The 21,341-nt window shown below is 40.1% G+C and overlaps 1 protein-coding gene across 1 annotated transcript in view; it reads right to left on the bottom strand.

Moving 5' to 3' along the window:
- Positions 1-21,109, bottom strand: part of ESYT3 (extended synaptotagmin 3) — an 87,903-nt gene extending 66,794 nt beyond the window's left edge. The window contains exon 1 of the mRNA XM_027845176.1: positions 20,012-21,109. Within this exon, the coding sequence (XP_027700977.1) occupies positions 20,012-20,314 (303 nt within the window). The 5' untranslated portion in view covers positions 20,315-21,109. The remainder of the gene's footprint in view (positions 1-20,011) is intronic.
- Positions 21,110-21,341: the final 232 nt, after the last annotated feature.

Here is a 21,341-nt window from a genome sequence, read left to right as displayed (position 1 = left end):
CAAGAGGGTGATGTCTTAACTTGCAAGTGAATTGGATTTAAGTGAGGCAGGGCTGTGCAAAGTCATCAGCCTCACTGTCTCCTCTAGAGTCATTGGAGTCTAGTGGCAAGACATAGGTCAAGATGAAGACCTAACAATGCAGTCTGGTATAGTGTTTCACCTGGAGTTGGAAGGACCTGGGTTCAAATCCCCAGTCTAATATTTACTAGTTATGTGATGCTGAGCAAGTCACTTAACTTCTCTGGACCTCAGTTTCCTCATCTGTTAAATGAGGGAGTCGCATTCAAACTCCTCATCCAAGGTCCTTTCTAGCTCTTAAATCTATGGTTTTTCAATCTATAGAGAATCCCATTTGGACTCTACAATGGACAACCTCCATGACAGCGACAAATGTCTTCAGTATGTTTGTTTACTGTTTCACGAAGGTTATCTTGTGCATACTTTGTATGTTTCTTGTATTATTTAACTACATGAATACTTGTAGAAATGTAAATTCTTTGAGTGTGGGGACTGATTTATTCCCTTTTCTCCTTCCTTTCTTCCTTCTTTCCTTCTTTCTTTCCCTCCCTCCCTTCTTCTCCTTTTATTTATTTATTTTTTTTTGTACTCCCAGTGTTTAGCACAATTCCTGGAACAGAGTAAGTGCTTAAATGCTTGTTGATTGGTAGATAACAAGAATATTATCCAACACCATTAGCATCTATAAAGGAGTCTTATATGCTCTTAACTTATACATGAGATACCTTATAAAAGATATAGTTATTAAGGGGACATTTTGCTTTACCACATTAAATGTTTTTTAGATTCAACAAACAATATATAGTGGGATTTTGTATTTTCTATAACTTTCAGTTACTTGTGTCATTGTAAAGATAGGTCTACTATACTTTTATTTGTAAAAGCCTACCTTTCCCTTTTCCATGTTTTCACCAAAGATGCCCTTGATATACATATAGTTCAGTCTCATTAAGATTTTGTCTAGATGAGAAAGTAGATATATGGATCCATAATTACTGCTGTAATCTCAATTGCCTTTAAAAATTTTTTATTCTACTTGTTTGGCATTTTCCCCCTTTTTGGATATTTTGAGAATCCAACCCTCAATGCTGTCAATATCATTTTACCTTCAGCTAGGTGGTGCACTCCATAGAGCTGGACTGGAGTCAGGAAGACCTGAGTTCAAATCCTGCCTCAGATACTTACTAGCTGTGTGATCCTAGGCAAGTCACTTTAACCTCTGTTTGCCTCAGTTTCCTCATCTGTAAAATGAGAATAATAATAGCACCTACCTCACAGGGCTGTTGTGAGGATCAAATGAGAAATTGTCAATTGCTTAGCATAGTGCCTGGCATATAGTAAGTGCTGTATGTTAACTGTATATACTTGGCTGGTCTAGCTAGTCTTCCTGTTTTCATTTCTTTTTTTTTAATTAATTTATTTTGATTTATCAACAATCACTTCCATATGCTTTTGAGTTTAAAATTTTTCTCCCTCTCCCTCCTCACCTCCCTCCCAAAGATGGCACACAATCTGATATAGGCGCTACATATACATTCCTGTTAAACATATTTTCACATTAGTGATGCTGTAAGTAAGAATTAGAAGCAATCGGAGGAACCACCAGAAAGAGGAAACAAAACTCAACAGAAGGAAAAAAGAATAGCAAATAGTGTGCTTCAATCTGCATTCAAACTCCATGGTTCTTTCTTTGGATGTGAATAGCATTTTCCATTATGAGGCCTTTGGAGATGTCTTAGATCCTTATATTGCTGGGAAGGTTTAAGTTTATCAGTATTAGTCATCACACACCTGTTTTCATTTCTTTAGTACCAATTCCACTTCATCACAAAGCAAATAGGGAACTGGGAAGTTACAGAATGCATGGGATTACAAAAAGAGTTAAAGCCAGATTCACCTCTGGTGTGGTGTACTGTGGCATATCATTTTGGGAAAGCCTGCTTGTCTTTCTTCTAGGGATAGCCTTATTACATGAGCAAATTAACCTCATAAAGATTTACTGAAATGAGAAAGTAGGTACATGGCTGAGTAGTTCTTGACATCTTCTGGATCACCTTTTGGTGAAATGTTTAATATTCTTTCCACATCTTCCCCTCTTTCAGCTCCCTTGAAAACCAGGCCCTCAATGTCTTCCAAATTGGGTGACCATCAGCCCAAACCTTCTCTGCTTCTCCTTAGTCTACTTCATCTGCTTTTCCCTGTCCATTTCCTTTCATTTCGACTTCCTCATTCAGCACATGAGGCCGGTGATGGTAGAGTGCAAGTATAGTGGTCCCACAAAAGTCGATTTTAAGTTATTGACATTATATATGTTAATACTGCTCCCTATTAGCATACTGGAAATGACTGCATTTGGGATCCAGAGACAGGGCTGGCTGAGGGCCCAAGGTTAGAGAAGAGCCACACCCCTTGAAAATCAGTACTATAATTAAAAAGGGACTCATTCTCTTAGGAACAAGCTGATACTTGTCAACATAATCAATGCTCCTGGGAAGGATGAGTTTCTTTGACAGCTACTGCAACCTAGAAAGAAGGCCACATTGAAAACAATTCCAAAGCAGCTAAACTCAGGTGAATTAGATGGGCATTAAAAAGGACTGATTCTCCTTCAAAGAGGAAGGGTGTAAAAGTCACCAAAACATAGAGTCCAGAAGAAGGAAAAAAAAGTTGTAGGCTTTTCTAATTTCTCTCCTTCTCTGACCTTTCTTAGTTAGATTCTTTGGTCAAAAGAATAAAACAAATGATTTCCTTTAATTTTTCTTCAGGAGTATTTAAAAAATATGCTTGAAGTTTTATTCACAATTCACTGAAATCATAATTAATATGATGAGATGCTCCTAGCTTATTACAAGGGCAGGTAGGTGGCATGGTTGATAGAGTGTCAAGCCTGGAGTCAGAAAGACTCATCTTCCTGAGTTTAAATTTGGCCTCAGACGCTTACTAGCTGTGTAACCCTAGGTAAGTCATTTAACCCTGCTTGCCTCAGTTTCTTCATCTGTAAAATAAACTAGAGAAGGAAATGGCAAACCACTCTAGTATCTTTGCCAAGAAAATTCCAAATGCGTTCATGAAGAGTCAGACACAACTGAACAACAACAAAGCTTAATATTAATACTAAAATTAGAGTATACATTTTCAATTTTAACTCCAGTACTTATATTTTTGAACTTCTATAATCATTTATTTTTTAGAAAACAATTTATTTTTGCCTTTTATTTTTACATGAATAATTTCTTGAACTTTACCTTCCCCCCCAAAAAAAGAACCTTCCCTAGCAACAAAGGAAAACAGTTAAGCAAAAATACCTGATAGATTTGTCACACCTGACAATATTAACAACATTCTGTTTTTGCTCTCTTTGTATCCTTATATCTAGTACAATGCCTGGAACGTAGTAAGTGGTTAATAAATGCTTATTGTTTGGTTGATGCATTCTATTTTAGTGGTCACTCTTTTTGGAGTTTGTTTCATTGTTTTTCTCCAGGTAAAATGGTTTTTCAATGTCTCAGTCTCTTCCCTCCAAGAACTCATTGGGAATATAAGAAATGTACACAAAAAGGATACGTGGCAAACTATAAAGACAAGGGAGATATCTGGACAAAGTGGTATATTACAAAATTTGAAGATGGAGACACCCTTTTCAGGTGTGTATGTGGGGAGAGAGAGAGAGAAGAGAGTTCAGGCACAGAAGGAAGACAAGGGAGGCCCCATGAAGGATTTGGAACTTGAGCTAGGCCTTGAAAGGAGATGAGGATTTCAGCAAGTAGAGATATGGAGAGAGTGGCTCACCTACATGAGTACATAAAGGCAAGAGAATGAAGGATGAAATTGTGGAGTTGTGAGAAGTCTAATTTCACTGGCACATAGAGTACATGAAAGAGAAGTAGAATGAAAGAAGGTCAGGAAAATTGGGTCACAGAATTTGAGAATTGGAAGAGACCTGTGAGGTCATCTAAGACAGCTAGGTGGTGCAATGCATAAATAGATCAGTCGACCTAGAGTCAGGAATCCTGATTTCAAATCCAGTCTCAGACAGTTACTAGCTGTGTGACCTTGGGCAAGTCACACAACCTCTGTTTACCCCAGTTTCCTCAACTGTACAATGAGGATAATAATAGCACCCACCTCCCAGGGTTGTTATGAAGATCAAATAAGGTAAAATTTGGAAAGCACTTAGCACAGGAACTGGCACTTAAGAAGTGCTATGTAAATGTTGTTGCTGTTACTATTATCTAGTTCACCCCACAACGTAAAGTGGAGCTTAACTGTGGACGGTTTTAAATGCCAGGTTAAAAAGTTTGCATTTTATCTTACAGACAATAAGGAGCCATTGAAAGTTTTTGAGCAGGAGAGTGAGGCGGTCAGATATGTGCCTTAGAAAGATGATTTTGCCAGCTGTCTAAAGGACAGATTGGAGAAAGGAGAAATTAGAGGCAATAATATTGGTCATTCTATTAACAATCATCTGAGGAAGAGGTAATGAGCTCCTAAAGGGTGACACAATAAGAAATGCTGCTAAGACAGAATGGGCAGTACTTGGTCCCTGATTCACCATAGGAGGCGATGGGAAAAGAAGAGTCAGGCCACTGAGGTTCTGAACCCGGATGACAAGGACAATGGTCATAGGAACAACAGGAATAGGGAAGCTGGCAGTGAGGGCAGGTTTTTGTTTGATCTTGGACATGTTGAGTTTGAGATGCTGGCAGGGTATGCTGGTGGAGATGTCTACAAGGAAGCTGGAAATGAAGAGCCAGATGTTATTTTTATAATTCATTTTGCTTATCTTAATAGAGAATTGAAATTTTTTCTAGAGCATATGCCCAGCTCTGAGGCTTGTGCCACTTCATCTGATGTCAAAGGTCCTCCCCATTTTCTTTTTTTTTCAAGCAGTAATTTTAACTTCCCTTAAAAGAGGGTGTCTTGAGGCAACTAAGTGTTGCAGTGGATAGAGCGCTGGCCCTGGAGTCAGGAGGACCTGAGTTCAAATCTGGACTCAGACACTAACCATATGACCCTGGGCAAGTCACTTAACCCTGTTTGCCTCAATTGCCTCATCTGTAAAATGAGCTAGAGAAGGAAATAGCAAACCACTTCAGTATCTTTGCCAAGAAAACCCCAAATGGGGTGATGAAGAGTTGGATACCACTGTAATGACTTATCAACAACAGCAGGAATTGTCTCCTTTAATGTCTCTTCTTTTGCCACCACCTTAGTTTAGGCACTCATTACCTCTTCCCCAGATTACTGTTAATAGCTTCCTGACTGACCAGTATTCTTCCTCCAGTTTCTTCCTTCTCCAATCTGTCCTTCAGACAGCTGGCAAAAGAATCTTCCTAATGCACAGATCTGACCATATCAGTCTCCTGCTCAAAAACTCCTTAGCCTGGCATTTAAAATCTTCCACAATGAGGTCCACTTTACATGGTGGAGGGAACTAGACAATAGTAATGATAATGACAGCAGGTCTATTCCAGAGGACCAATGATGAAGCAAACTACCCACTTCCTGACACAGAGGGAATAGATTTAAGCTGGAGAATGAGAAATACATTTTGGATACAACCAATGAGGGAATTTGTTTTGCTCGACTATGCACATTTCTTACAAAGGTTTTGTTTTTCTTTTTTTCAAGGAGGTGGAAAGAGTATGCAGCAAGAGGGATAGGGTTACTTTAAAAAAAAGTAAAGAAAATAGAGTCATTGAAACACATTTTTAAATTGCACAGAAGAGAGCAGAAGGAATTTGAGACAAGGAGGATTGCTTTGAAAATTACATGTTGAATTTATTACACACTTGAAATGAAAAATGAGCCATATACATGATAGTTTAATGTATTCTTCTCTTTCTGTTTTACTTTGTATATGGAAGTGCTTGTTTCAGTCTATATTTGTAAAGTTCAAAATTTTTAGAAAATGGAGAAAACCATAAAATGTTTAAAAAAATTAATACAAAACAAACCTACAAGAATGAAATCAGACCCAGTGTGATTTCTGGCCTTTTCTCAGCAAACAGCCCCCTCTCTCCTGACTTGGCAGTGAATGACAAAAATTCCTTTAACAAAAGTGAAAAGGGGTAAAATTCAAACCCTTCAGTTTGAATGAGTTCCTTTAAACTCTAAGTTTTAAAGCTTAAAGCATTGTCAGTCAAACAAGCGTAAATGACTGGTTGTTGGCATCTTCCTTGTTTTGACAGATGATGAAGGTTACACTCAAGTACTGAGCACTTTAATGGAGAGTCAGGGTGTGGTGGTGATGAAGGAAAGGTCCAAAATGAGCTACTCTAACATAATCCTGTCCCTTCCTCTCCCCACCACCCAGTTCCTTATTTGTGTATAACTATCCCTGCATAACTAATCCCCATCACTACTCCTTGGCACCTGCTCCACATTGCTGAACATGGCTAGACAAAGTCAAGAAACAGAACTGATTTTTTTACCTCCTTTAAACTCATGATATATAACCTCAGTGGGACTGGCAGCTAGGCGGCACAGCTGATAGAGTGGCAGGCCTAAAGTCAGGAAGATCTGAGTTCAAATCTGGTCTCAGATATTATTAACTGTGACCCTGGGCAAGTCACTTAACTCTGTTTGCCCCTGTTTCCCTATCAGTAAAATGAGATGGAGAAGGAAATGGCAAACTGTTCCAGGATTTTTTCCAAGAAAACCCCACATGGAGTCACAAAGAGTTGGACATGACTGAAAAATGACTGAACAACAAAAACCTCAGTGGGGCACTTGTTACTGGGACCTAGATCAGGGGTTCTTAGCCTTTTTTGTGTCATAGTTCCCATTTGAGAGTCTGGTGAAACCTATGGATCCCTTCTTTCTCAAAAAAAAATTTTTAAATGCATAAAGGAAAATATACAGAATTACAAAGGAAATCTTGGGTCATGGGCCCAAGGTTAAGAACCCCCATCTAGAGGATCATAGGAACTAGAGAGGAAACGATTAAGCATCAGCTAGTTCAAACTCCTCATTTTACAAATGAGAAAAAAAAGACCATAAAGGGAAGGGTTTTTAACCCAAGATCACACAGTTAATAGCAGAGAATAGGATCCCCAAATGCCATGCTCCTTTGATTATACCATTAGCAGTTCTTATTTTTGAAAATGTCTAGAAACAGAAACTTCCCAAGTTTCTCTTAGAAATTTGTTCCCCTGTTTTATTACCTGGGAATTTAAGATATTCAACATCAAAGCCCAACCAAAATCTTTCCTTTAATCTAAGCCTATTTCTTCTTGTCAATGTTCTGTATGCAGTGACCACTATCCTAATAAGACAATAATTATTTAATAATTAATTAATAATTAGATAATTTTCCACTAATTGCATGAACTTCCCTTATAAGAAGTATTTTAAGTCCCTTTATAGTTCTTCTCCATAAAAAGGAGAAAGTAGATACTATCTAATTACTTCTTTTAAAAAAAAACTATACCAAGCAAAATTAAGGATCATGGAAAGATTGCTGACAAATGTAAACAGTTTAGTCAGTTCAAACATTCTCTATTCCTCATTCTAGATCAAGGGTTCCAAATCTTGGGTACCCACACCTCCAGGCAGTATGAGATGTTTTTCCAGGAGTAGGGTGAATATTTGGTAAACAACTGTATTATTCAATAAAAATTAATCACCCTTTTATTTTTTGTATGCATAGAAAACTCAAAATTAATTTCCTTTTCTATTGAATAGAGGATATGGAAAGTTTTACAGGAAGCCAAAGGGTAGGAGTGAGAAAAGATAGGGAACCCCTCTTCTAGAGCCTAAGAAAAGGTATATCTTAATTGTACTAAAACCTAATTTCTCAAATTTTGGTTGGGGGTGGTGGTAATGAAGGGAGTTTAGCCCAGTAATTTCATTGGTTATTCAGACAAGCTACTCTTTTCTAAGTTATAGTCTTATGATTACCTGGAACACTGATAGATTAAGTGACCATAGGAGAGTCATATAGCTATTTAGGAGTCATAAGCAGGATTTGAATCCAGTTCTCCTTGGCCTAATCTCCATCCACTCTTCTGTGCTGCTTCTCAACTTCTAAAATACCAATGTAAAAAAAAAAGGTCAGTCTTTCCCTCTGACAAAGACCACATTAATATACTAAAGTACAGTCTATAAAACACACACAGACACAGAGATCTTTTCATCTTAAAATCAGCCTAAGATCATGTAACAAAGACTCTTACTATTGTGATGGCAATACTCTTAATGGGCTGGCACCTGACACATAGGTGCTTAAAACCAATCTGTGATGAGCATTATAAAAGTGACTAAACCCCAGGGTAATTAGTCATTGTAACAAACATTTCTTCCACATGGGCTAACATGACTTTTTGACAGGAACTTTTGTGGGACATATGAACATTGCGCCTTCACTAAAGTCATAGGTAGTTACGTATTTAGAACTAGATGGAACCAGAGGTCATCTTGTCCAACCTGCTTATTATACAGATGGGAAAACTAAGGCCCAGAGAATTTAAGTGATTTGTCTAATGTCACATTAATAAATAGGTGCAAATGCCAGGATAAGATGTCACAACTTCTTTCTCTGATACCTTATTATGGTCTGAAGATGACCTTGAGATCTCAAAAGGTCATATCTATGGAGTTTAGGCAAGTTCTTCCAGATTAGAAAGGCCTTGAGAACCATCTTGGTTGGCCATCTGAGGACTTGCTTAGCTAAGTGTAGAGGGTCTCAACACCAAAAGGTTGGCCTTGTATAATAAAGTGATCTGGGGACAACAACCAGGTGAGTCAGTTAACCTCTATGTGCCTCAGTTTCCTCATCTGTAAAATAAAGAGGTTGTCATCACAATGACAAAGTTAACAAAAAAAGAAACACTGGCAAATGTTGGAAGGTCTGTGGGAAGACAGGCACATTAAAGTACAGTTGGTGGAGTTGTGTATTGGTCTAGACATTCTGGAAAACAATTTAAAACTATGCTGCAAAAGTCACAAAGTGATGCATACTTTTTGACCCATTGACACCACTAGTAGTCCCACATCCCAAGGAAATCAATAAACAAAGAAAAGGAACCACATATACAACAATATTTATAGTGGCTCTTTTTGTGGTGGCAAAAAATTGGAAACTAAGGGAGTGCCTGCCCATCAACTGGGTAAGGGCTGGACAAATTGTAGTATACGAATTTAAGGCAATACCACTGTATTTCATTCTATTGAATGTAAGATATTATGAAAGATATAGTTTTAGAAAAACCTGAGAAGACTTGTATGTATAGAGTGAAATGAGCCAAACAGGAGAACAATTTCTACAAGAACAACAATACTGTAAAGACAAAAAAACCTTGAAAGGCTTAAGAAATTTTTCTTTTTTTTAGGCAATTGGGTTTAGGCAGTGAATAGTAATGCACAGAGGACTGCCCTTACAGTCAGGAAGATGTAGTTTCAAATCTTGCCTCTGACACATAGGATTTAGAGCTGGAAGGGCCCTTAGAAGTCATCTAATCCAACCCCTCCATTTTACAAATGAAGAAACTGAGGACCTGAGAGATTAAGTGACTTTCCCAAGGTCAAGGTCACCCAAGTAGTCCCTGGCAGGGTTAGGACTTGAACACATATCCACTAACACCACCTCAGTGCACTTTCTGATGCATTTTGCTGCCTCTGCTCATACTAGCGTGACCAGGGGAAAATTGCTTAATTTCTCAACGTTCTAGGCATCTCTCTCAGGCTACAAATTACAAAGGAGATGCTGAATCGGTGGAGACAGCTTCCACAACTGAGTTCCTTACACAATGAAACACAGATTACACACATAGACACACACACACACACACGCACATACCTATGTCACATCTATCACAGTGACTTAAACCTTGCTTATTGAAAAGATACATATGCAATAAATGAACAATCACAGACCGAAAAAAGATTTCCTTTTAACCTATTTCTTTTAACCAATAAGGGAAATCTGAGCAGCCAGGCACGAAGGAAGGCCACTTACCAGTACACACTGAAACTTTGCTAATATGAATAGTTGTGTTAAATGATCAGCAAAATCTTGAGTCTTACCACATCATTAGAAGATATTTTACCATGAAATTCTGCAGTTGGGTGGTGGGAAAGCATGTTCTATAGCATTAAAAGTTATGATGACACCTTCCCTTCTCTAGGCATCAAATTGCTTTTCTGTAAAATGGGAATCATACTTTGCAACTTCCACAAATGTAAGAAAAATGCTACAGGATAGCTGTAAAGTGCTCTGTTGGGTATAAACTTATGCATATTTCCTTCCAAATGCACCTAAATTGTTTTCTAAAAACAAAACAGTGAGAAATCTAGTCCAAATGTTATTCAAAGGAGGAGGATGAGATTACTTTCATCTGGGGAGGGGTGTTTTGGATTCAGGGCTGGGAAGACTTCATGGAGGAGATGGCACCTGAGCTGGGTCTTTATAAAAAAGTCTTCCTTTTCCTAAAAGGACCAAGCTAAAGTGGGTTAAAGAATGGAGGGAGAAAAGTCCCTTCTGTTTCCAGTGTGAGTAAAAGCATGGATATGAGAAAAGGCAGAGCAAAATAGGGATGGTGTGTATTCAAGAAATCTACTTTGGATCAGAGTATATGAAGAGAAGTAGAAATATGATACACCTGGAAAAGGAGGTCAGAACTCTATCCTGATCAACTCTTTATCTCAGTCTTGAAAACAACTATTCCAAGCCATTTTCTTCTCTCCCCACCAATCACACCCTCCACCACATACTTACAGTGGACATTTCTACTTCACGTAGTTAATTGAGACCATCCAATATTAATTTCCTCAATTTTCCTCAAAACTTGGCATCATGACTAACTCTTCCTTTCTTCACTCTAGTCACAGAAGATATAGCCCTACAATTCCTTAAAGCCAGTCCCTTTATCGATGACCTTAATTTTACTTTTTCTTGCCTCCTCTCACCTTCAATCTCTCCCTCTCCATTGGCTACTTCCCATCTGTCTACAACCTTGCACAGGTCTCCCTAATCCTTGACTTGACTTTTCTAACCTATCAAACTACTGTCCCATGGTTCTATCCCTTTCCTTGCTAAATTTCTTGAAAAAGTTGTTTACATGCAATGCTTTCATTTCCTTACTACCCAGTCTCCTCAGTCCCTTGTAATCAAGCTTCCATCTTTACCTTGCTAATGAAAGTGCCGTATGGTCATCAAAGACCTCCTAATTACCAAATCCAGTGACTCTTTTCAGGCTTCCTCCTTGAGCTCTCTGCAGCTTATGACATCACTGAACATCTTCTAAGGTATACTTTTTTTCATATTGCAGAATCAGAGGCACCACAGTCTCTTGGTTCTTCTCCTCTTCCTACATCTCTTAACTTCCTTCTGTTTCCATTAACGCATCAGCATCTTCCTGCCCCTTTAGTACAATTGTTTCTGGGGGGGGGGTGTTTGTCTTCTCTCTCTCTCCCCTCCCCATCTCATTCAGTCCCCAGGTTTCTACCATCACTCTGCAGATGACTCTTAAATTATGCTCCAAGTCTTAGCTTTCAATAGCTTTCAGAATGTCTCTTTCTACCCGGATGTCCCATCAACACCTCAAACCCAGCACATTTAATATAAGCCCATTATTTTCCCAACTAAACCTGTTCTTCCTTCTGTCAGTAAGATTACTCTCTACTTGGTCTCTCACAAGCATAACCTTGGTGTAATCTTTGACTTTTCCCTCTCCCTCACCTCTCATGTGCAATCAGTTGTCAGGTCTTATTGATTCCACCTCTGCAACATTTCTCACAACCGTTCCTTCCTTTCTGTCTCCACTATCCCTGCCCGAGTACAGGCGCTCATTAAAAACTCGCAACCACCCACTTGGACTATTATAATAAGCCCAGAATAGGTTTCCCCACCTCCATTTCTTCAGTTGTCAGAATAAAATGAGATCTTTCTAAAGCTCTTTACCAACTTTAAAGTGCTATATAAATGGCATCTATTATTATTAGTGCCATTACTACATTAGGAACTTGCCTGAGAGTGCTTGGCAGTATGTGACTTACTACAGTAGGAAGAGTAGAAGCTAGAAGCAAAGTTACATTCCTCAGGTTAGAGCCATGAGGAGTCTCAGTCCCTTGGGTGTTGACATCAGAGGATTGGAAGCCCACATTCCATCCCATTTATTGCCAAATACACATCTTGGTACTGATTATTTCATGAGGCATCACTGAGATGTGGAAGAGCAAGACCCAAAGTTGCATAACTTGTGGTATAGGGAAAATAGTGCCAGACTTAGGAGTTAGAAGATTGGGGGTTTGAAGTAGGAGAGTGAGAACTTGAACGTATGTGAATCTGAGCAAGTCCCTTAATCTCTCTGAGTTTCAGCCACTCAGTTTTTTAAATGAGAGGATTGGACAGTGATAACAATATTGGTTTTAGAGTCAAAGGATCTGGGTTCAAATCCCAGCTCTTCTACTTCCTGCCTGTAGAACACTGGGTAGCTAAGTGGCCCAGTGGATAGAGTACCAAGCCTGGAGTCAGACAGACTCATCTTCTTGAATACAAATCTGGTGTCGTATACTTACTAGCTGTGTGACCCTGCACAAGTCACTTAACCTCTGCCTGCCTAAGTTTCCTCATTTGTAAAAATGAGGACAATAATAGCACCTGACTACCAAAGTTGTGAGGATCAGATAAAGTAAGTTTTCTAAAAGTGCTTTGTAAACCTTTAACCTTAAAGTGCCATGTAAATGCTAGCCGTCATCATTATTATTATCCTCCTATGATCTCTGAGTTCCCCTTTCAGCCCTAAGTTCTATAATGCTATAACTAAAAAATGGCTGTGTTGAAGCTGCCTATCCCTTCCTGGGGACAGACTCAGCCTGAAAGCTAACTAGATTTTCATTATAAATTCTCAGGGACCTTGACAGGTCATCTGAGTCCACTTAGCCTCACTCCAAATAGAACCACACCTAGTCTAAGCCTCCCCAAATAGAAAGGTCCTTTGTTGTTGCCTTTTAAAAACAGACTGAGAGTTCTAAGCATCTAGATGATCTAATTGCTGAGCAACCAGGCCAGTAAAAAGCCATAATTGTTTTTACTTCCTCTTTAATTAAGAAAAGTATCAATACAGGAAAGGCAGTTGTACTTAGAATCCAAATAATCCCAACCATATATGTGTACAAGAGGCAGCCCAGCAGACTGAGATCAAGCACCCAGGTAAGGAAGATTAAGGTGCAGGTCCCATCCCTTTGACCAATCCTGGCTGTGTGCCTCCAGCATGCACTTAACTAGTCAATGCCGAACTCTGAGGCTGCAAGTTGCAAAATAGTTGTTAGTCTGCCATGGTAGAGGACATTTTCTCATTAGGAATAACTCTACATTGATGAAATAAATAACAGGTCCATGACTCAATATGTATGTATGTATGTAAGTATATATGCAAATACATGTGTATATATGTATGTATACACATATATACACACATATATACACACACACGTGTATATATATATATATATATATATATATATATATAAATACAGACTATAGAATCTCAGACTCTTAATGAGGGGAAAAGTAAGACACTCAATACTTTATCTGCTTGAAGGGAGGGGATTATAGAATTGAAAGGTATCTCACCTCCCATCATGATGTTCTAGAGATAGAGACAGATGAGGGGGAAGGAGGGACAGAGAAAGAAATAGAGAGAATCTACCCAAGAACTGGAGAATGCATGGCAAAAAACCACAAAGCATTGCCAGCTGATTGTCAATCCCTGGTAGGTCCTGAACTATTCAGCAGAAATAATCATAGCTTATCTTCAGGCACATCCCCAATCCTGGGGGAAATGGACTGGAACTTAATTCAATTAAGATCACCATATGGAGAGTCTAGTTTGGTTGTTTATTTCCTGGCAATCGAGGTTAAGTGACTTGCCCAAGGTCATATAGCTAGTACAGCCTGAGGCAGTATTTGAACTCAGGTTCTCCTGACTCCAGGGCTGGTACTCTATCCACTGCACTACACAGCTGCCCCCACAGAGCCTAACTTCAAACTCTTTTCACAGTTTTTTTTTTTTTGTGATGCTCCAATGCTTCTTCTTCCTCATCTTCTTTCCAAATTATGCATCCTTCAAGTTTCACCTTTACCATAAAGTCCTCCCAGTTATGCAGTGTTTCTTCTTTCCCCCAGCCCCACTCTGAGAGATTTCTTTCATTGTTCATGTGTGAATAACCCTGTTTCTGCAACCACACTATAAGCTTGCCCAGGACCTTTACTCTTCTCATACTTCAATACAACAAGCATGTTATTATGCATCAACTATATCCAAGGCACTGGGGATTTTTTGGATCTTAACCTCCAGAAGCAACTAAAATATAAGTTAAGTGCATGAATTCTTTTACTGGCACTGGTTCCCAGCTCTACACCCTAATTCAGATTCTTTTCCCACCCTCAAACAGAAGCATCGTGTCTGCAAAAAAGAAGATGATCTTATTTGTGGTTAAAAGTTTCTTGGCCCAGCTTCAGGGCCCTGTGGGATGGAGCACAATGATGATAGAGCTGGGAAGAGAGCACTTGCTGCTCCATACCTACCCTCCCAAGATGCAGCCTCTATCTGTACCTGAGCTCTAAACATTTGGTCTTTGGGGGCTGGGGTTGATTCCTGCCTCCATTAGGAATCTAAATAACTGTTAGTGCGAAGCAGCTTGAATATGAGGTGCCTGTTCCTTTACCTACACAGTCCATTCTAGCCATCATCTGTAAAAAGTTTCAATACAGAAAAGGTAGTCGTACTTAGACTCTAAAAAAATCCCAACTGTAGACGTCTATAAGAGGCATCCCAGGAGATTGAGAGCACCCATCCAAGTAAGGAATACCAGGGTTCAAGTATCACCTTTGACATGTCAGGTTCAGAATTTCCCTAATGACTTTAAGAAGCAATGTGATAAAGTGGGCAGAGTCCTGGATATGGAATAAGGAAGACCTGAGTTTGAATGCCACCTCTGATACCAGCTCAGAGACCATGAAACAAATCACTTCATATCTCAGTTTCCTCATCTGTAAAATGAGTTTAATATCTGTAGTAATCACCTCACAGGATTGTTGTTAACTCTCAAATGAGCTAATGTGCAACCTTTAAAAGCAGAAGTTCTTAACTTTCTTTGTGTCATGAAGCCCTTTAGCAGTCTGGTGGAAGGTTAAAAATCTCTTCTCAGAATAATGTTTTAAATGCATAAAATAAAATACACAGGAAAGGAAAATACACAGGAAAGGAAATCAATTGACCTAAAGATGTATTTTTCCCTATCCAAGTTCATGGACAGCTTGGAGTTCCATGGACCCCAGGTGAAAAACTCTTGCTTTAAAAGTATTATATTAATGTGAGTTATTATTGTTTTTTCTCTCCCTGAGAACTCCCAAATTAGAAAAACTAGATGGGTAACTCCTCATTATTTCAGAGACTGACATATGGGCATCATCCAGGTCAAACCAAATCCCAGTCATCTTTCAAACTTCACCTGCTTTAAGACCGAAGCCTTCCCCTCACTACTGCCAGCTCACACTGTTCTCTCCTGCCTCTGGTCAATGCACCACTCCTTTGACACTCAGTTACTGCCTCATATTGTTATTTTTACTTTTCACATGTGTACCAGGAATGCCAACAGCCTGAGCAAACCAGGGAAGAAGATATGTTGGATGGAAAAAAAAAAATATATATATATATATATTCACTTCCAAAAGTCCAAGGAAAAGCAGAATGATCCCTTGTCAGAAATGTCTTTTGCAGAGGGGATTCCCACATTGTGTAGGAGGTAGGATTAGAGGGCTGGAAGGGTCCTTTGATGAGGAAACTGAGGCAAACAGGGTGAAGTGACTTACCCAGGATCAACAGCTAGTAAGTGTCTGAGGCCGGATCTGAACTCAAGATGAGTCTTTCTGACTCCAGGCCTGCCCTCAATCTACTGTGTTTTATGTACTGTGCTTACATTATGGACCTATTATTGCTACATTTATCCAAACTATTCTTGAACCTACTTATTTATACTTTTGGCCTCTATATCAATATCTTCTTTAAGAAACAGGATTCCATACATTTTCCACACACATTGTAAAGAAGTCTTTCCTTTTATTTGCCCTAAAATCACTCTTAATTTTGGTGATCAAGTGCATGTGTATCCCCATAAATAACTTTTAGTGGGATGCAGTAGTAGAAAGAGTAGCATATTTGGAGCCAGACGACCTGGTTTGAACTCTGACTCTGGCACTTAGCACCTGTGTGACCTTGGACAGGTCACTTAATCTCTATGGGCCTTTGTTGCCTCATCTGTAAAACAAGGGTTCTGGACTAGATGACCTTCAAGGTCCCTTCCCTTTCTTAATCTATGATCACATCATACAGGGCTCAGGGTATCCAGGGTGTCACTTTATCTTTTGTACTTTATCCCCCTCTAGAAGAATGCTAATGATATATAAAGGCAAGGCTTAGGAGCATCCTCTTGGCTCTGGACATTCTGTCTGGCTGTCCTAGGTGAATGCTTTCCCTCCTTTCCTATGACTACTGACCTCCATGTCTTCCCAACTAAAATCCCACCTTCTACAGGAAGTCTTCTCCAACCCCCCTTCCCTCTGTTAATTATTTCCTACTTATCCTGTATACAGTTTGCTTTTTTATATATTTGTTTGCATGTAAGCTCACTGAAGGGACTGTCTTTTGCCTCTTTTTTTATCCTCAGAGTTTAGCACAGTGCCTGGCACATAGTAGGTAATTAATAAATGTTTATTGATCAATTGCCGGTCTTTTTTCCCCATAGTTTTGAAAATAGGTCTGATCACATGGGTCATTATAGTTTAGGAAAACCCCCCTGAGTAGCCATCTGGACTTGATTCTGTCCTCTCCTAGGATGATACTGATATTAGACATTTGTTTTAACTTCAGCAAGAAGGAATATTTCAGGGTTACACAGTCTCACCCAGACAGTCACCCAACCACAAAATCCAAGGTATACATGATCGAAAGAACTACATGGCAGATTCGTTTAGGGAGAAAACTCCACAAAACAAAGGTGACTGGATGATGCTGAAGCTATGATCCTACCTTAAGGGTGGAAAACCTTTTGCCCTTTTAGAACACTTGCCTTCGACTGGATAAAATTGTCTATTGGCCACTCCCCTACCTCTATAGTAAATATCAGTAAAGACAACTGTGTGAGAAGACGCAGGTCCTAAGGACTTACAAGGGGTCATCCTTACCTCAGTTTTGCTTGGCATTTTGAGGGGAAAGATTTAAGTGAGAAGTAAGAGCTGGGTGTGTCAATAGGACCCCAGCAGAGTATAAAGTTGTGTTAGGTAAGGAGGTGGAACACTGGGGAGGTGGGTAGAGGGAGGTTATAGCATCTGGCATCATCCCATACCTCTCTCTCAAAGCTAGACCTGAGGGAAGTAGAAAACTGGGAAAGAATTTTTAAAACCACAGTCTCTGAGAAGGGCCTCATTTCTAAAATATATAGAGAACTAAGTCAAATTTATAAAAATACAAGTCATTCCTCAATTGACAAATGGTCAAAGGATATGAACAGGCAGTTCTCAGATGAAGAAATTAAAGCCATCTATAGTCATATGAAAAAAATGCTCTAAATCACTATCGATTAGGGAAATGCAAATCAAAACAACTCTGAGGTACCACATCACACCTATCAGATCGGGCAACACGATAAAACAAGTAAATGATAAATGTTGGAGAAGATGTGGGAAAATTGGAACACTAATGCATTGTTGATGGAGTTGTGAAATGATCCAATCATTTTGGAGAGCAATTTGGAACTATGCCCAAAGGGCTATAAAAATGTGCCTACCCATTGACCCAGCAATAGCACTTCTAACATTGTATCCCAAAGACATCATAAAAATGGGAAAAGGACCCACATGTACAAAAATATTTATAGCAGCTCTTTTTGTGGTGGCCAATAATTGGGAATGGAGGGGATGCCCATCAATTGGGGAATGGCTGAACAAGTTGTGGTATATGAATGTAATGGAATACTATTGTGCTGTAAGAAATGGTGAGCAGGCAGACTTCAGAAAAACCTAGAAAGACTTGTATGGACTGATGCTGAGTGAAGTGAGCAGAACCAGGAGAATGTTGTACACAGTACCAGCCACATTGTGCAATGACTAATTATGATAGACTTAGCCCTTCTCAGCAATACAAGGATCTAAGACATCTTCAAAGGCCTCTTGTTGGAAAATGCTATCCACATCCAAAGAAAGAACTATGGAGTTTGAATGCAGATTGAAGCAAACTATTTGCTCTTTTTTCTTCTGTTTTGTTTCCTCTTTCTTGTGGTTCCTCCTATTGGTTCTAATTCTTCCTTACAACGTGACTAATGTGAAAATATGTTTAATAGGAATGTATATGTAAAGCCTGTATCAGACTGCGTACCATCTTGGGGAAGGAGGAGGGAAGGGAGTGGGAGAAAAATTTTAAACTCAAAAATTTATGGAAGTGATTGTTGATAATTCAAAATAAATTAATAATTTTTTTTAAGTTAGACCTGGAAGATGGGCACTTAAGGAAATGGATTCTCTTTCTTCTTTTCTTGCCTGCCTCCATCCAAACCCACAGATTACCTGTTTTGGGTTGTGTTTTGTTTTGTTTATCCCCTTCCTCTCCATCTCTGCTTTTTTTTTTTTTTTTGCTGAGGTGATGGGGTTAAGTGACTTACCTAGGGTCACACAGCCAGTGAGTGTTATGTGTCTGAGGTTGGATTTGAAATCAGGTCCTCCTGACTCCAAGGCCCTAGCTCTATCCACTGCACCACCTAGCTGCCCCTTTGCTTTATTTTTTATCTCAGTCCTATAATTGATTATACCATCAAATTGAGATTTTTGGGGGAGTCATATTTATGAAAGTCTATTTCCTTTGATTATTTTTTTAAATAGCTGGTATAAATGTTTCAGATTTCCCATTAAAAAAAAACAACAACAATAATTTTAGCTGAAAGTTGGTGTTGTTGTTTTTACTTGAGTGTTACCCACTACTGATTTTGTCTTTTATGATACAGAGGCCCTCAGTTCCCCCGCCCTCCAAAAAAGTTTCCTATTTCTGCCTGACATAAGAGGCCTGTGATGCATAGTAGAAAGAACACTGAATTTGAAGTCAGGTTTGAAGCTCTTCCATCTACTATTTCGGGATCTTGAGTATGATCTTGGTAAAGTCATTTCCCCTCTTTTGGGTCTCAGTTTGTTCATACCAAAAATGAAGGGGTTGGATTAAATGACCTCTAAGATCTTTTCAAACTCTAATTCCAATATAATTCTATGAACTGGAGGTGGGGAGAACAACACTGGGGCCAGCCTTTACAGTAGCAAGGAATGGGGAAGAAGCCCTAAGATTTGAAAGAACTAAGAGGAGGTGTTTGCTCCCAGAGAGGGAGGAGCTAAGGAGCGTCACCCAAAGAACCGGGAGCAATCTCTCCCTCCTCTCATCTCCCAGCACACCTTGCCTTTACAATAGATACTTCATGGAAAATGCTTTCTGTTACAGTTAGACTGAAATCTCCTTGAGAACCCAGAGAGCCTCACATCTTTGTATGCCTGATGGATACGTAATGAATGAATGCAAAGTATGTTCTGTAAGGGAGAAACTTTTCCCTTCCAGCAAGCAAAGCAAACCAAACTAAAGGCTAATTACATTTATACAACAGAACTAGTTAGATGTGAGTGGGAAGGAAACCCAAACAACAGGAGGCTGAGGCAGGCTCCCTTCGCTTTCCCTCTCTCAAAGTTCAAGTTGCTATTCTTCCCTATATAGACTGAGTTCTTGGCCAGATCACACCCATTTTCTGGGCCTCAGTTTCCTTCCTTAATTAAAATAAGAGAGAGAGCCGGCCTCTCGAAGATCCTTTAGAGAGCTGGTTTCTAAGTCGGTTTCCAGTTCTAACACGCTATAAAATCTCCTGGGCGGTGGCTGGTATCTTCCTTCCTTCCTTCCTTTCCCTCTCCTTTTCTCTCTTGTCGGGACCTCAGTGCCCTGCAGCTCCAGCCCGGCTCACTCACCCAAGCAGGCAGCTGCTGGTCCCGGAGCTCCTTGCCGATTAATTGTCGTTCATTGTCCAAGAACTCGAAGGCAGCGGCTAGGCGCGAGTGTTTCCAGCGCCGGTTCTTGCGCCACCACATCCACAGGAAGGCTCCGAGGATCAGCCAGGTGAGGCTCAGCCCCAGGTAACCAGCCAGGTAGACGGGCGCCAGGTAAAGCAGCACCCGAGCCACGAAGCCGTACAGCTCGGGCAGCAGCTGTCTGGGCAGCTGAGGCTCCTTGACTCCTGGTTCCGCCCCCGCTGGGCACTCCTGAGTCTCCATCTTCCTAGCGACTCGTCTCCACAGCTCTCCGCCGGCCGGAGTCTCCTGCTCTTCTTACTGGCGCTCACCCGGGGGAAGGGACGCGCGTTCTGGTGCAGGGGTACATTTGCTCCTCCAGAAGTTGAGGACCAGGACTGGAGGAGGTCGCGGCTGAGCTTCAGCTGCTCCTCAGAGGCAGCCTTTTTACACAGCCACCTCCCACCGGCAATATCCTTGCGCTCTCAGTGGCGGACTGGAGAGCACCCAAAGCCAGGAGGGCGTTCCCCTTCCTGGGCGCTGGGCCCTAGCACAGCTCACCGGGACGTGTCTCCTCCCTATCAGAGCCCGCCCTGTAAAGAAGTGCCAGTAGGGAAGGTAGCTTAAAGAACTGAGCTGTGGACCACAGAAGAGCAGGGGCTGGGTAAGTCACTGTGCAGATCACCTCACCTCAGGGAAACAAGCAGACACGCCCCCCTTGGACTAAAGAGGCCAGGTGGTAAGCAACAAGTTGTTATGTCCATTAACTGCCCAGAACTTAGCTCTCTCAGATCACCACCGGTCTTATTGCTGGTTTCCAAAAGAGGGTGAAGTTTTCTTCCACCCTTCCCTGGGACATCTTCCTTTGTCAAGGTAAATCATGCTCGAATAAGTTCCTTGGTAAAGGAAATTCCTCACCAAGAGCTCCTTCTATGAAAGAAATGACAGTTCCTAAATTAAAAACAAAACAGAACAAAACAAACAAACAAAAAACTTCTTCACTTTCTCCTCGGGGGACAAATATACTTGTGGATACAGGTGATTCACACTTTCAAAAAACCTTGTTAAAGTGACGTATAAGAGACAGAATGTGGTGAATAAAGAATTGGAGTAAGAAAGCCTGGATTTGAATTCTGTCTCAGATACTTACTGTGTGGCCCTAAGCAGGTCACTTAACAGCTGTTTGCCTCAGTTTCCTCTCGTGTCAAATGGGTCAGTTGTATTCAATTGCCTAAATTTAATATCACGTAGTAAGAAGAGCTATTTAAAAAAAAAACTAAGTTACTAAGAG

Source organism: Vombatus ursinus, unplaced genomic scaffold (genome assembly GCF_900497805.2).
Source record: "Vombatus ursinus unplaced genomic scaffold, bare-nosed wombat genome assembly UNPS02014959.1, whole genome shotgun sequence".
Lineage (NCBI taxonomy): Eukaryota > Metazoa > Chordata > Mammalia > Diprotodontia > Vombatidae > Vombatus > Vombatus ursinus.
The sequence above is the reverse complement of the archived record's forward strand: the minus strand, read 5'-3'. Positions and strand labels throughout refer to the sequence as shown.